Genomic DNA, 16,301 nt, shown 5'->3' on the forward strand with positions numbered 1-16,301 from the left:
CATGTAATGACAGTGGTGGAAGATTTTTATTTCTTTAATGGTCAATTTACACTATACCTTTGTTTTTCATCTCAGGAGAACGCTTTAGTGGTGTCACCAGCGATCTGCCTGACCTATAAGTCCTCCAAGTGGCAGAAGTGTGAAAAGAAATAAAAAAAACATTACATTATCACAGTTATTAGTATTTGTATTTTACATAACTATTACACCGTATCAAAGTTTCTAAAATGTACATGTTTATATTTGCATGTTTAGATTAGACTGGTGAGCAAGAAGCTGTATTAAAGTTATATATATATTTGCATTTGCATTATATTAAATTTACATTTTATATTCTAGTCTGTACAAATAAAACCAAATTAATCCATTCTAAGTGTTGTGTGTAAGGCCAGATCTCTCTGTGGAAGACCGACTGAAAGTTGAACCATGAAGAGGAGGAACTCATCGAAGGGCTGCAGAGACTGACACTGTCAAAATAAATTTTAAATAATTATGATGCATGCATGTAACGTGTGCATCAAAAAATAAAAATAAATATAACATTTTCTTTCTCTGTCACAACCAATATAATATCAATATTTACCATCGCATTGCTTGTTACTCCAACTCCACTCCTCGTTGTAGCTGTCCTTGCTCTGGTCACACAAACCATGTGGGAAGCAGGTTCAGTAACTCTCCAAAAGGCCATTAAATGGTTCTACATCTCAAATCTAGATTGGATGCAAGACATGTTTTCAGAAAATACACACCACACAATATAATAACAATGCAAATTAGGTTGTCTACACTGAACCTGAAGGTTACTTTAAATATATATAATGTATAATGTATTGACATGCAAGTACTCTTATGAAAATATTATTTTAGCTGGGGTTTTAGCTTATTCTACGTCGAGTCATTCTAAACCATTATGAATGTCTTCTGTGGGGAAAAAATATCTGAACAGCTGACTGACACTAACATTATTTACATTTCTGTATGCCAATGAAGAAAGCAAGCCATGGATTTAAAACGACAAAGTTGAGTATATGATGAGAGCTTTATTTTTATTTTTAGGGGAATCGTCTATTAACTCGTTAACACGTATCGCCCAGACCCACAGAAGAGGTTTTTAAACAAACGGGCAACCACAGCGACAAAACAAATTCACAATAAGCCTACATTGTGCTGGGTAAATATAGTAATGTAAATAAGGATTTAGATCTTACCTAGTGTAGAACCATATGCTGTCGTCCTTCTTAGTGTAACTTTGCAGACTGTAGTATCAGAAGTGATGTTAAAATCCTTACATCTACTACTCTGAATCCACTTGTTGTGAGTTTCTTCATCCAGGGGAGAAGTGTGAAAAAAACTTTTGGAAGCCTCACAAAACGGGACACAGCAATAGCGGGACAAACCACCCTCACGGATGTTAAAACTTTATGGAACTCTTCATTAAATAATTACATTACTGTGGTATATTTAATTTGTTATATTATAGCAATAAAATATAGAAATATCAGTTTATATTAATCGTTCATTGACAAATGGCTGGTAATGCACTCACGCTATGGTTAAATACAGACCGGACGCTTTTATGCGCCCTGAGATTTCACCGGAAATACGTAGGCTGTGTGTCATGCATAGAGTCCATTTGCGCACTTCTGATGCCGCTGGGCGGGGTGTCAACAGTGTTGGAGGTAACGCATTACAAGTCATGCGAGTTACGTAATCAGATTACTTTTTTTCAAGTAACTAGTAAAGTAACGCATTACTTTTTAATTTACAAGAGAGTTACTTTTTCAAATAAGTAACGCAATATTGTAACTTTCCCCAACACTGGGTGTCAACCAATGGCGCGCGAAGCTCAACCAACGGCCGATGATGACGTCAAGCGCATTCGCAAGATGGCCGCGGTCACGATCTTGAGCGGACGAGATTTGCTTTGCAATAAGGAACAAACTACTCTGTGTAAAGGCCTAACTCGAATCTAACACCAGCTACAGCTGCCCACCCAAATAAAACATGCTAATTAAGTGTTAAATACATTTTACATTATCTACAATATGTGTTAATACGTTTCCCAGGATACGGTTAACATCACAGCAATGTTAATAACACTGCATATCAGCCAAGTTCGCTCTGCGTGAGAGCAACGCACATTCTATATATACTTATACATTTAGATATTTCACATTTAATATTTTAAAGGGGTCATATGATGCTGCTAAAAAGAACATTATTTTGTGTATTTTGTGTAATGAAATGTGTTTATGCGGTTTAAAGTTAAAAAAACACATTATTTTTCCACATACTGTTATTGTTTCTCCTCTATGCCCCGCCTTTTTGAAACGCGTCGATTTTTACAAAACTAATCGGTCTGAAAAGCGAGGTGTGCTCTGACTTTTATAAAGAATATCTCTTTGGTTTTGAGACTTTAGTGTTTGCAACTTTACAGATCTTCTTTATGCACCAAGAGCTTGTAACACTCCAAAGAGAAAGGAAAAATTTAAATCGCATCATATGACCCCTTTAACTTGCATGTATTAGCTATTTAACAGATAGCATCCGTTTCTTAAATAATTAGGCCTAGCTCATCCTTAATATATGAAATTAAGTTTTTACATACTTGATATGGTCCGCTGCGTAGTTAGTCGGCAAGATCTCTGAAGTAACCTGATTTTATTCAGACCAGCTTTCAAGGCATCTCGATGATACCTTCCTGCTACCGTATACTGCCCCACGAGGCAGTTTTTTTTTAATGTATCGAGACAGAGCCTGTGGTAGATTTTACACACATTTTAAGGACGACTTCGACATCCTCTTCGCCTTCGTGCTGTGATTTAGGAGTTGCTGACACCTAGTGGCTAACTCGCGCAACTGCAGACTAACGTCAGACGTCAGCTAATAACGTGTAAGTTAAAAATATCCTACAAAATTAATTTCCATAACTTTCAGACTCGTAGAAAAAAAACGTTACATTAATAGACATTTAAGTGTTATTTTATGACATTTTATCTATTTGCACCTGTAGATTTCAATTATATTTTTAAATGGAAAATATATATATGCTATATATATAAAAAGATATATCCAAATTTCCGTTTGGAAACTCTAATCAACAAAAAGAGACAAGAATTTTGAACCTGATTTTATCCTGTGCTCAGATATCTGTTCTGGATATTTATGCATAATGCTTCATTTGCATATTTAAACATAACATTTCAGAAAACTTGTAATACAAATCAACTGTCTTTATATACTGTGATTAATCAGCTGGGGATTAATCAGATATGATGTATATTATTTATTTATTTTACCTATATTCTCCTGTGGTGTCTTTCTTTAATTCTAGTTACAACAGTCTTTTGAATTCTATTTTTTCCAAATCTAAGAATTCTGAAAAGTTTAAGAAGCTTTCATGTGTTAAAAAAAGTTATTTTTAACAAATTAGCAACATTTAGAAAAAGTCCTCCAAGGTATTTTAAGCAGTCTTAAAATCTTCAAAGTTTCAAACATTTCAAATGTCTAAATCTAATGAGGGAAAAACTAATAGTAAGCATGTAAATTAAATTAATCACCTATTTTGAAACTATTTTCCTGTTGCTGTATTACTGTAAGGGATGCTTGTGGTGGAGGCAGGCAGGTAAGTGGTTGAATGTAGGTAGCAGCGGTTGTTTAGGGAGTGGTTTTGTCATCATAAACCCTCCGATTCACTTCCTGGTGACACTCAGAGCTGCCCAAGCTTGTAGGGGCCTAGAGGATCCAAGAGCAAAGCCAACATCCAGATATGCTGGGGCATCAGGATACTCCTCTGGTAAGTCAGCTCTTTTAACAAAAAACATGGCATGAGATTCCAGATCATTTCTGTGGAGTTGAATATAAATTGTTGAAAAGTTTCTGAAAAAGACGTTCACAGCAAAATACGTAAAGATGCAGCCACGTTAATATAGAAAATATTTTCATTTTGCATTTTGTGACTAATAGCCTATATGTGAAGCTTAGCATTTCAAATTATTGTTCACATACCTCTACAGCCTAAGATGTTTCTGAAATTTCAAGGTACTGGTTTCAGGACAAACTCTCTAGTTTTATTGTGTGTTTTAATGTCTTGACTTTTGTTCAGGTACATGGTTGGACACTGAAGAAAATATATTTTCTTTAAAAAAAGTCTATGGAGAGATAAAATGATGTTGTAGAAAAAATTTTTATAATAGTAAAAACAATTAATTGATAAAGTGTCATTGCTAAAGATCTGTTTCCTCATGGATCTAATGTCTGTGTGTGACCTTTAATGCAAATGATTGTGTTTGTGTGCTGCAGTGTCTATGGCATTTTCTTCTCTCATCATACACCCCATCTCATCCCCTAGTCAAATCATGGGCAGCTCCTGCACCTCTCCACACTCCCACACACACACACACACACATCAGTCATGTTTGCATAAGTGTCACTGGTACTTTTCAATAATCACATCCTCCCTTCACAAATCAATTATTATGTATTCACGTTTTACATAAACATTCAATGAGCAGCTCACAATGAATGCCGATTGGGAGCAATTGGGAGCAATTGCATGTTAACTGATCAAACCATATTGCGTCTCCTGCTTAAAAACAATGAAATGAATGGCAACCATTAGGAAACTGGAAGTTTCGAAAGGTTTAAAATGGCTGGCATGAAGCAGGCATGGTGAAAGCTATACCTGGACCTGATAGCATTTGGATCAAATTGATTGAAAAGAGATTAATCAAGCTCATTCAGATCTGATTGCACCAATCACATGCTGTGAACTGCCTGAAATGGTTTTATAGCATTACACTTCTGTTCCTGACTGCTTTTACTATGGCTGTTTCTGTCCGTGCCTCTTCAACCACATGAGGGAACTGACTTCATAATCACTTGTTGACCAGGATGCAAATAAGCTTTAGTTGTCAATTGCATAGACTACTTCTGTGGGTGATCAATTATGGCTGCTATCAGTGTTTATAATGATTCATTTTTTATGTTAAAGCATATTTCCATATTCAAACACCATGCAGCTGAAATCTAGTGTCTACTTTTTTGTCTTTAACTTGTTCTTTCTTTCTTTCTGCTTGCCTGCTATTTTTTTGCTTTCTGACTCTAACTTTACCTCTGGTTGGTAAAAAGCACATCAGTTTCTCAGTTCATATGTGGCTCGGCCTTTACCAGAAGGGAGGGCGTGTTTGCATGTGTGTAAAGAATGAAAATGAAAATTGCTTCTGCTTTACATAAACATTTCCAACTACCTGAAGTGCCTCGCTGAACAAATCAGCAGCTCCTGTGACTGCACCTGACTGGACTGGGATGCAAATGCATTTTAATTCTGTCTGTAGGGGGTGTTATGGCAGGGCAGGAGGTGTCTGCGATGTGGGGAACTGTTGATTGAGTCCCAAGAACACGGGTGAGACTAGTTGCACCACTTATTACCACTAAATATTTAACACCGTTCAAAATTCTTGAGCTTGTGTGTCACTATTTGCAGTTCTCTACCGGGATGTCAGTGTTACACCCCGCTTACAGAGTCTGTTATTCAAATGGGCGAGAAGGGCAATGAGAGGTTTGATAAACCCTAATGGATGGCCGGACGTTTGGGAGATATTGATTTTGTTGGAGTCAGTCGGACCAGGGGCAAGGTATATAAGGACAGATATTTATAGAATCTTTTCATTGTAACTCAAATTCACCACTAATGAGTTCAAGCTTGTGCACATTATTCACAGACTTTATTTGTCAGTCCAGTTTGTCAGGGTAACCAGCTCCACAGATCCAGCTGAAATCTACCAGATGTTGACTAAGCAGTGGGGTCTGGCCCCTCCTCATCTGGTGGTGGCACTAATGGGAGGTGATGAAGTGGCTCAGATGAAGCCCTGGCTGAGGGACACACTTAGGAAAGGTCTTGTGAAGGCAGCACAGAGCACAGGTGGGTAATTTATTGTTCACTAAAAACAAAAATCGCAATCTCTTTTTGACTGTTACAAACCTATGACCCTTGACCCACACAGGGGCATGGATCCTCACCAGTGGTTTGCGTTTTGGCATCACCCAGAACCTGGGTCAGGCTGTAAGGGACCACTCTCTAGCGAGCACTTCCCCTAAGGTGAGAGTGGTGGCCATTGGAATTGCTCCCTGGAACATGATTCAGAACAGAGATCTTCTGCTGGCTGCAAGGGTGAGGACTTCCTGCTGACATGAATAGAAAGTGATACATTTTGATGTCATAATTATGTGATTTATGTTACAATTATATGATTCAGTTGCATGGAAAAAGCATGTGGACTTTTTGTTACACAAGAGAGTGCTGCAGAAATGAGTCCTAAAACCCAGAAACAAGTTAGAATTCCTGCACTTAGTTTCCATCTTTTTTGTTGTTTGTTTGTTTCGTGGTTTACCCATGCTCAAGATGTTTCCACAATTTATTATATAATATAAAATATATTAGTAATACCTCACTTGTGTTGTTTTTAGCTTTTACATGTCTTAAAAATGGCGGTTTAAGTGTCTAAATAGGACTACAGAGGCTGAAGGCGACATTATTCTTTTACAGCCTCGTTGTGTTTATACTTGCACTCTTTCAAACTATTCTAACTCAAACTTGTAAGATTGAATGAGCTCAAGAGGTGACGATGTTAAGTCATGCAAACGTTGTGTAGTTTGTTTAAAGCCTAACTTTATCTTTTTACTTCGGGAGATTGTACTTAGGCTTCAGAATTTTTGTTGGTCACTGAGTTTTTCTGCATTAATCCAAAAGCTAGTGGAACATTTTTTTTGGCTTTTTGTCAAGAAAATCAGAGTGATGCTAACTTCCGGTATGGCCTACGAAATTTCCCACTCTATAACTTCATTAAATATTTATGTGTACAAATACATTTTTTAAAAATCAAATGAAAATTGTTTTTATAAGTTGTTAAACATTGTTTCTTTTTTATAATTTGGTATTTTTGTTTAGCCTGACCATCCAGCAAAATATCCATCTGAGGATCTTCCCCACGGTGCAGTGTACTCTTTGGACTGCAATCATTCTCATTTCATTCTGGTGGACGAGGACCTACAGAGACCTGGAGCCACTGGTGAGATGAGAGTCGAGATGCTCAAACACATCTCTCTGCAGCGCACAGGATATGGGGGTGAGTTGAGATGCATTTTCTCCCCGAATGTCTCTGTAAATTTAGCAGTGTTTTATGTTCTCGTGCATATATTTTCAAAGGAGTTTATTGTTCTAACAGGCACAGGCAGTATTGAAATCCCTGTCTTATGTCTTCTGGTTCATGGAGAGCCAAGGATATTGCAGGTCACTCTTAACACAAGTATATCTAATGAAGTGTTTTGTTGTAGCATGATGGTATTATTCACTTTCAATCCATTCTTACAGAAAATGTACAAGAATATTCAGAATTCAATACCCTGGCTGATTTTAGCTGGCTCAGGAGGAGTCGCTGATATTTTAGTGACCCTGATGGACAGAGGTTGCTGGGATGCTGACATGGTCCAAGAGCTGTTGATACACACCTTTACCAATGGCCTACACAGCACTGAAATCCCTTCCTGGGTCAAACTGGTAAAGGACTATCTTTGTTTTAAGATAGCTAGACATTGTGTTTTTATGCAAGGATGGATCATGCTGTTTTAGGCACAAGTTATGTGTGTAAAGACTTGGATTTTGTCCATTAGATCCAGAGAATATTGGACCACGGTCACCTGCTGACAGTTCATGACCCAGAGCAGGACTCAGAACTGGACACAGTAATTCTCAAAGCTTTGGTTAAAGGTGTGTAACTGATTTTATACTAACTCCAGCAAACATCTGGGGGAATGGTATATTTCTCTATTTGAATGTTTGTAGGAATTATATTTTTCTGCATAATGATGTCAGTGAGTTCATAAATGTTCTTGTCTGGGCTCAGCTTGTAAGAGTCAAAGTCAGGAAGCACAGGACTTCCTGGATGAGCTGAAACTGGCTGTGGCCTAGAATAGGGTGGACATTGCTAAAAGTGAGATCTTCAGTGGGGATGTGGCATGGAGTGTGAGAACAAAATTGTTTTGTTAGTTGTATTTAGTTTATCACTACTTTTTGCCTTTTGGTTTTTTGGATTCTCATACACAATATTTCTTTACGCTCTTTTAGGCTCAGGACCTGGAGGAGGTGATGATGGAGGCATTGATAAATGACAAGCCTGACTTTGTGCATTTGTTTGTGGATAACGGCGTGAACATAAATGAATTCCTAACTTATGGCCGTCTTCAGGAACTCTACTGCTCTGTTTCTGAAAAAAACCTCCTTCACACCCTGCTCCTGAAAAAGCATCAGGTTCATTTGGCTAACAAACGGATGTCAGGACACCCTCACACTGAACCCGGTGACCGCAGGCCTCGTTTCACCTTCCATGAGGTCTCCAAAGTCCTCAAAGACTTTCTTGATGACACCTGTAGGGGCTTTTACCAAAAACTTCCAGCGGTGAGTGGGCCTTTAACACGCACTTAGACGTAACCCACCATGCTACAGTCCTGCTATAAAATGTTATCTGCTGCAGGAGAGGATGGGGAAAGGCCGGCTTTTCCACAGCCAGAAAAACCTCCCAGACATGGACCGTCGTTGTGATAACCCTTGGAGAGACCTCTTCCTTTGGGCTATCCTGCAAAATAGGCAGGAAATGGCAAACTACTTCTGGGCAATGGTGAGTCAATAAACCGATATGAGTGATGAGCTCATTTTCATAAACTAAGTCCATTTACATGTTCACAATTCATTCTTTAGACCTTAACAGGTGTAAGTACCTAAGTCCCATTGATTACCAGTCATTTGCTGTTGAGTATCACAGATGACATTAGTAGGATTCACAGATTAAACGTTAAAAGGGTGGGTGAACAAAGAGCAATTTGCATGAACAAAAGTGCTGACAAGCTGAGGATAAATACTGAATGAATTTACTGTTTATGTTTTTGCATTTTGAGGTTCACAGTTCTGGCTTATTTGTACTGTATGCAAAGTATTTAGGGTGATCATATGTCCTCTTCTTTCCAGAGCATGTTTTGGCCAGGATTTCTAAATTGCTTAAAATGTCCTGGTTTTGGCTTTGTTTTCCAATAGACTGCTGCTGCAAAACATCTAAGTATCGTCAAGTTATGTTTACCATAGACCTTTTTTTGCTCAATAATAGAAAAAAAACTAATTTTAAAAACCCAGAGGAAAATCTTAAATTAAAGGGATAGCTCACCCAAAAATGACAGAAGATTGAATAAATTCGTCATTTTTGTTTTCTTTGCGCACAAAAAGTATTCTTGTAGCTTCATAAAATTAAGGAGGAACCACTGATATCACATGGACTGTTTTAATGATGTCCTTACTACCTTTCTGGACCTTGAACGTGGTGGTTACGTTGCTGTCTATGGAGGGTCAGAAAGCTCTCGGATTTCATCAAAAATATCTTAATTTGTTGTTCCGAAGGTTTGGAACGGCATGAGGGTGAGTAATTAATGACAGAATTTTCATTTTTGGGTGAACTGTCCCTTTAAGGTAACCCATGGTGAATTAGTCTTCTGGGTTTTGACATCAGTCTGCTGTTTTTATACTTATTGAATGAAATGACTGAAAAGTCATTTGACCAATAGCGTGCAGGCATTGTACATAATCGACCAATCGTGGATTGTTAGAAGGTTGACCGTTCTACAGAGAATGGTCAAACCAATGCAAATATGTCTAAATATAAATTATGAGGACTGTAGAGGGTATGACAATAGGAAACAAAGCGCCAAACCCAGACATTTTAGGAAGTTTAGAAATCCAAGCCAGGACATGTCCGGGAAAAGAAGGATGTACGCTCACCCTAACTTGTTCAATGCATTATTGTACATTCTTCTTTAATAGTTGGTTGTGTTTTTTAGGGCCCGGAGGCCGTGGCAAGTGCTCTGGTGGGCTGTAAGATAATGAAGGAGATGGCCCATCTGGCTACTGAAGCAGAGACTGCTCGCAGTATGAAGAATGCCAAATACGAGCAGTTTGCTATGGATGAGAATCACACCACCACCAAGCAACAGGCTCATTGCTCAGCAGAGCGGAGAACACAATCATTCAAACATTTCATCTTTGTCGAGTAAATTTTTTGTCAAACCACTTGATAGGGAACAAACTAATCCAATATTAAGGTACAAGGAAGCTTTTTTTTTAATTACAATAAAAGTTAGTGGCTTTAGTGATATACTGACATGGATGGTTTTTCACACTTAAAACTGTGAACTCTGGGTCATTTTTAACTACGTGTCGTAATAATCCTGCCACAGTCACAGTTATTTTTATTGTAAATCTTTGACACTGTAGTTTATACCAGGGTCAAATATGGTGCTAACTTTCTTTAAAAAAGGGGCCTTAATCTGTTGATAAAAAAAAGTAAAACAAATAGTAGAAAATTGTTACGGTCTACTCAACATTGTCCCATTTCAATACAATAACATTTTGGAAAGCATTTCAGAATGCACCAAAAATGGTAAAAGTGCTTCATACAAAAAGCAGTATTCCAAGCCTTCGGAAGTCATACAATAGTTTTGTCTGAGGAACAGAATCAGGAATAACTCACCCCTGTATGACTTCTTTACGGCTGATTTGAAGAATTTGAAGAATGATGGTAACCAAACAGTTAATTTGAGTTAGGGTGAGTAAATGACACACAATGTTAATTTCTGGATGAAATATTTCATTAAGTGTAACTACCAGAACTGTCAGTCCTGATACCTGCACTGTTCTGACAGATCTGTTCAGTGAGTGTTATTCAAACAGTGAAGACAGAGCCTATGCGCTCCTGGTGAGGAAAACATGCTGCTGGAGCAAAGCAACGGTCCTGAATCTCGCCACTTTGGCAGACGCCAAATGTTTTTTTGCTCATGATGGTGTCCAGGTCACAGCTTATGACTAATTCTTACATTATCATGCCACCAACCAACCATATCCCCATGATCAACCTGGATGCTCTTGCACAGGCCCTGCTGACCAAAGTCTGGTGGGGAGCCATGAGGACAGACACTTCCATCTCTAGACTCGTGCTTACGTTCTTCATGCCTCCCCTCGTTTGGACCAACCTCGTCAAGTTCAAGTGGGGACATTTGTTGTGATTAATTCCATGTGTGACATTTAAACTGATTTTTGATTCATTGTGCATCAATATGTGTGTGCATTTGTCACAGTGCAGAGGAAAAAGTGAGCAAAGGTGAAGGGGAACCGTTTGCCGAGCTGGACAGTTTGGAAACAGAGCAGGCCTTGTTACTCACAGACGAGGACCCAGTGTAAGCCTCTGTTTCATACTGGAATAGATTAAAAACTACAGTGAAGTTGAAAGATCTTTTTGAAGACATCTGTTTTCGTTTTTCTTTTTTTTTTCTTAGCGCTGCTGAAGGTGGCGGTGATTCTGCAGTGCAGAGTTGCAGTGCAACTTTCATTTATGTGATGCTGCAGAAGTGGAATCGTTTCTGGAGCGCTCCATGCACTGTGTTCATGGGGAATGTCATCATGTACTTTGCCTTCCTCATTCTGTTCAGTTACGTGCTCCTTTTGGACTTCAGGCCCCCACTGCCACATGGCCCGTCTGCAGCTGAAATTATCCTCTACTTCTGGGTCTTTACCCTGGTGTTGGAGGAAATCCGTCAGGTAGGACCGAATGCCAATGATCTATTGTTTAAAATCTGTGTGGTTGTTTTTAAATTGTGTTTGTATGTTGAAAGTCTCTTATGGTTCTCTGCTGAAATGACTTTGAGTTTTTTTTATCAAAAAATATGAGAAACATAGTTATCATAGATATCTAGTTAACATGTCTAATTTTAGGATTCTTTAGAATATGTAAAGCAGTGTTATTATTGTTAACATAAAACGAAAACTTTAAAAAAATCTTTAATTGAAATAAAACAGAAATAATATAAAATGTAAATTTTAGAAGAAAAATGTAAATTAAAATTAGAAGTGTTTCCTTAGCAACTAACTGAAATCAAAAAAATAATTTTTAATTTAATTTCAAAATAAGTTTTAGTACTAAAGTTACTAAAACTAAATCAGAAAAAGTTAAGCTACATAGAAATATAATAAAAATGACAATAGTGTAGTAAATCAGCTCAAAAGGGAAATATTTATGACTAATTATAACTGGTTATGATTAATAATAAATATTTAGATTAGATTTTCGAATTAACTGTAGCAGAATCAATATTACCATTACTTGATCTGTCCGTCCACCGAGCAGACAAAATAATCATTTATCAATTCAAAGAAAGATTATTTTCCTGGCCAAGGAAGAATAACTTTCCTTAATATAACAAAATTAAACTAACATTAAAATGAAAACTGAAATGTTAAAATAATAATTTAAAATATGAATTTCTACTGTAATAACATATAAATAATACTAAAATAACACTGATGTAGTGTGGCCGGTTTTCAGACACACTGGGTCACACACAGGGTTGCGCAAAATTCCTTGTGAATTCTAATTTGATTTGTATTGAAGTAGCAAATAAGGTGCATAACTGTAATTTGAATTTAAGGAGGTATTCTAAAATGAACCTAAAAGTTCACATAAATTAATTTTAATATTAATTCATTTCATTTTCTAGTATTAGTTAACCCTGACATGTTGATACAGACAATATACTCTGATTAATAATCTGTACTTTACATCTTCATAATGTACAGAAAATTTGTATTAAAATATATATAAATTGCCTTTCAGAAGTCTAACATTTTAAACACTGCAGAAAAGTACATCGCAAAAATACAGTAAAAAATGCAATGCAACAGAGCACAACCGGTTCATCATACAATACAGTACAATGCAACATGCCATATATAATATAGTACAATACAGTGCAGGAAAATACAAACAATATACAATACACAATACAATACACATGCAGGGTGGAGTGTAGGGTTCATCCGAAATAACAGGTACAAATGCAGTTTAGCAGTGAAGTGGCCAGTGTGCCCAAGCAGCTGAACAAAAAGTGCCAACAAAACTGGGAGAAGGGTTAAGGAACATATCCAGTTCAGGGAAGTTGTTTATAAGAGTGGCATCACAGGTGAAGATACTGGTTTAGTTATTGTTTTGATGGGTCTGAAGTTAGTTGGTTATCCTCCTGAAGTACACAGTGCAGTTATATTGGTATTCAGTGTATGCGATCATTTTTAACACTCTCTGATCCACAGAGTTTCTTCACAGATGAAGACATGAGTATTTTTAAGAAGATGAAGCTATATGTAGAGGATAACTGGAACAAATGTGACATGGTGGCCATCTCTCTTTTCGTGGTGGGATTGTCATGCAGGTATTATGATCACATAGTGCTGTTGTATGAGCCGCATTAAAGTAACAATGTGCTTAATATGAATCCTATGTTTTCTCAAGGATGGCCCCAAGCACGTATGAGGCTGGCCGCACTGTTCTTGCTTTGGACTTCATGGTTTTCACCTTAAGACTCATTCACATTTTTGCCATCCATAAGCAACTCGGGCCTAAAATCATCATTGTGGAGAGAATGGTGAAACTTGACATCATCTCATTTAAAATTACAAATCATAGTCAGAAGAAACATCCATTTAACCTCCAAAACATCCATCATGTTTTTAAATGGTTTCACAGATCAAAGATGTGTTCTTCTTCTTGTTCTTCCTGAGCGTGTGGCTGATAGCGTATGGAGTGACGACACAAGCCCTTCTGCACCCCAATGACCCGCGCATCGACTGGGTCTTTATATTTTCAGTTTTAATTTAGTAATTTTAGCTCAAACTTGTTTCAGTTAGTTACCAAGGCAATATTTCTTATACAAACACACACACACAGAGAGAGAGAGAGAGAGAGAGAGCTATTTGACATAGATTCATAATTGACCTAGATTCTAAAGGTTTTTTTTTTCTTCTTTTTTTTTCTATGAATGTAGTCAGATAATTTCTGTCAGTATCTGTTTGTGTTTAGTTATTAGACTTGAACACTAGGTGGAGCTATTGTAGTTTATTGTTGACTGTAGTTGTCCATGTATCTTCACAGCGGCAAAAATGCCAGATGATAACTGCACTACTGATGTGCAGGAGATCATCTTAGGCACTCTGCCTCCCTGCCCAAACATCTACGCCAACTGGCTGGTCATTCTGCTGCTCGTCATCTATTTGCTGGTCACAAATGTGCTGCTGCTCAACCTTCTTATTGCCATGTTCAGGTCAGAGTCTGGCTAATATCTATGTTATGGTAATTCTTCATTGCAGAGTAGTAAAGTACAGTTTCAAATGTATTTGCATTTTTCCAGTAAAGAGTTATGTTTAGGTTTTGTGTGTGTGTGTGTGTGTGTGTTTATATTGTTTGTATGTATATGTATATATACATACATACATACAGTACATACACAAACTGGACAGATCTATTGTACATTCAAAGGAAAGCCTTTGGCTTGAGTTGCAGAAGGCATGGGATGAAATTAGTGTTGAAGTTCTCAGGAAATATATTGACACTATGCCAGAGAGATGTACTGCTGTAATTGCTGCAAAAGGTGGACATACCAAATATTAAAGTTAAAAGTGGATAAAAACAGTACGACTCACTTCATCTGATATTTGTGATGCTCAGAGCAACCATCTGCATGTTTCATGAACATTATGAAATGAAATCATGTATTGGAGGCAAAAAAGGTCAATATTTTCAGATCTGTCAGGTGTTCTAATTTTGGCCACCACTGAATATGTTTATTTATTTGTTCATTTTTTCTACTATAAATGCCATGAAACTCTCTCCACAGCTACACCTTCCAGGTGGTGCAGGAGAATGCAGACATCTTCTGGAAGTTTCAGCGTTATAACCTGATTGTTGAATACCACAGCCGCCCGGCATTAGCTCCACCCTTCATCATCATCAGCCACATCTCTCAAGCTCTCCTCAGCCTCATCAAAACTACAGAAACCAAGCAGGATCTGCTGGGTAAGTAGATCTTCAAACTGTGTGTGTGTGTGTGCTTCCTGTACAGATTATTCTGATAATTCATAATGAATAGGCCTACCCATTTTGTAACTTTCTTTTAGAGGCAAGTTACAAGAAATATCGAAAATGACCAAGAAAGGAGCACATGACATGATGGAACACGTCAGAAAAAAAGCAAAGAAAATATTTAAAGAAACTGTGGTTAAACGTTTGTTCCTCTTTTCTTGTCATGGCTAGAGAGGGAACTATCGGCTGGACTGGACCAGAAGCTGATGACATGGGAGACGGTGCAGAAGGAGAACTACCTGGCTAAACTGGAGCATGAGCACAGGGAGAGCAGTGCAGAGAGACTCCGATACACCTCCTCTAAGTGAGTTACACTCAGATGTGTTATTAACCCATTTTCTTATATTGAGATTTACAGGTGGCTTCAGCAAATCTATGCTGAATGAGTGTATGTATAACCATTTTAATCTACTTTTTTTTTTGCGTGTAACACTTCATAGGGTACAGAGTTTGCTGAGGATGGTTGGGGGTTTTAAGGAGCAAGAAAAGCGCATGGCAACAGTGGAGACTGAGGTGAGGTGAAGGAGTAGCTGCTGGCTGAATGTGTTGAGATGTGTCATTTAAGTTCATGGATTTACTGAAAGTGAAACTTCATCTGTAGGTGAGGTATTGTGGAGAGGTGTTGTCTTGGATTGCAGAGTGTTTCCACAAAAGTACTCTGAAGTGTGACAGAGACGCACCTAAAGCCCCAGGTGAGGCTTTCTTTACTATTATGTTGGTCTCCCTTGTATTGTCTCTTCTTCTGACTTTATCTCTGTGCCTCATTTGTTCTCTCTCTTACTCAGTGTCTTCTTTCCATTGTCTCAGAGGTTTGGTCCTCCTAAGGTAACACTACCCTATCTGTGTTTTGCAGGGTCCATTGCCAGCTCCAGAAATCCACATCCACAGGAAGCCAAGCGACAGCAGCCATCGGGACATTCAGGATATGGTGTCGACAAGAAACTGCCTTACATTGATCAGTGATCTGGCCACGTTATTATGCATTTGTTTTATTTAGCTGGAAATAGAATAATAGTAGTTTGGTATAGGTTATTGTAATTGAGACTCCAGGCCGCAAAACGAGAGACACACTATGCAGAGTTATTTCTTTGTGCATTATATTTTTGCAGCTAAATGGCACTAAATTATAATTATCATTATACAAATTTTCTATACAATAAAAATATCAATTTTTACTCATTTTATAATTTAATGCACTTCAGTTGATTGAAATTGTGTTGTTATTATTATTATTTTGTAGTTAGAAGAATATTAATTTTCTTTTTGCCCTTCTATCACAACCTGGCCAGACTTTAT

At 37.6% G+C, this 16,301-nt stretch overlaps 1 protein-coding gene across 1 annotated transcript; it reads left to right on the plus strand.

The window, feature by feature from the left end:
- Positions 1-3,719: 3,719 nt before the first annotated feature.
- On the plus strand, positions 3,720-16,098 carry LOC107730246 (transient receptor potential cation channel subfamily M member 5-like). The gene is given in 26 exon segments (XM_016541017.1): positions 3,720-3,796; positions 5,337-5,404; positions 5,486-5,636; positions 5,743-5,923; positions 6,006-6,172; positions 6,950-7,127; positions 7,227-7,291; positions 7,373-7,558; positions 7,672-7,768; positions 7,905-8,023; positions 8,126-8,455; positions 8,532-8,675; positions 9,883-10,005; positions 10,743-10,889; positions 10,972-11,084; positions 11,176-11,274; positions 11,374-11,635; positions 13,181-13,299; positions 13,380-13,512; positions 13,614-13,744; positions 13,999-14,187; positions 14,761-14,939; positions 15,177-15,309; positions 15,446-15,518; positions 15,607-15,697; positions 15,859-16,098. Coding segments are annotated over 26 exon segments (3,615 nt in total). The 5' UTR covers positions 3,720-3,769; the 3' UTR covers positions 15,969-16,098.
- Positions 16,099-16,301: the final 203 nt, after the last annotated feature.

This window comes from Sinocyclocheilus rhinocerous, unplaced genomic scaffold (genome assembly GCF_001515625.1).
Source record: "Sinocyclocheilus rhinocerous isolate Xijiao unplaced genomic scaffold, SAMN03320098_v1.1 scaffold368, whole genome shotgun sequence".
Lineage (NCBI taxonomy): Eukaryota > Metazoa > Chordata > Actinopteri > Cypriniformes > Cyprinidae > Sinocyclocheilus > Sinocyclocheilus rhinocerous.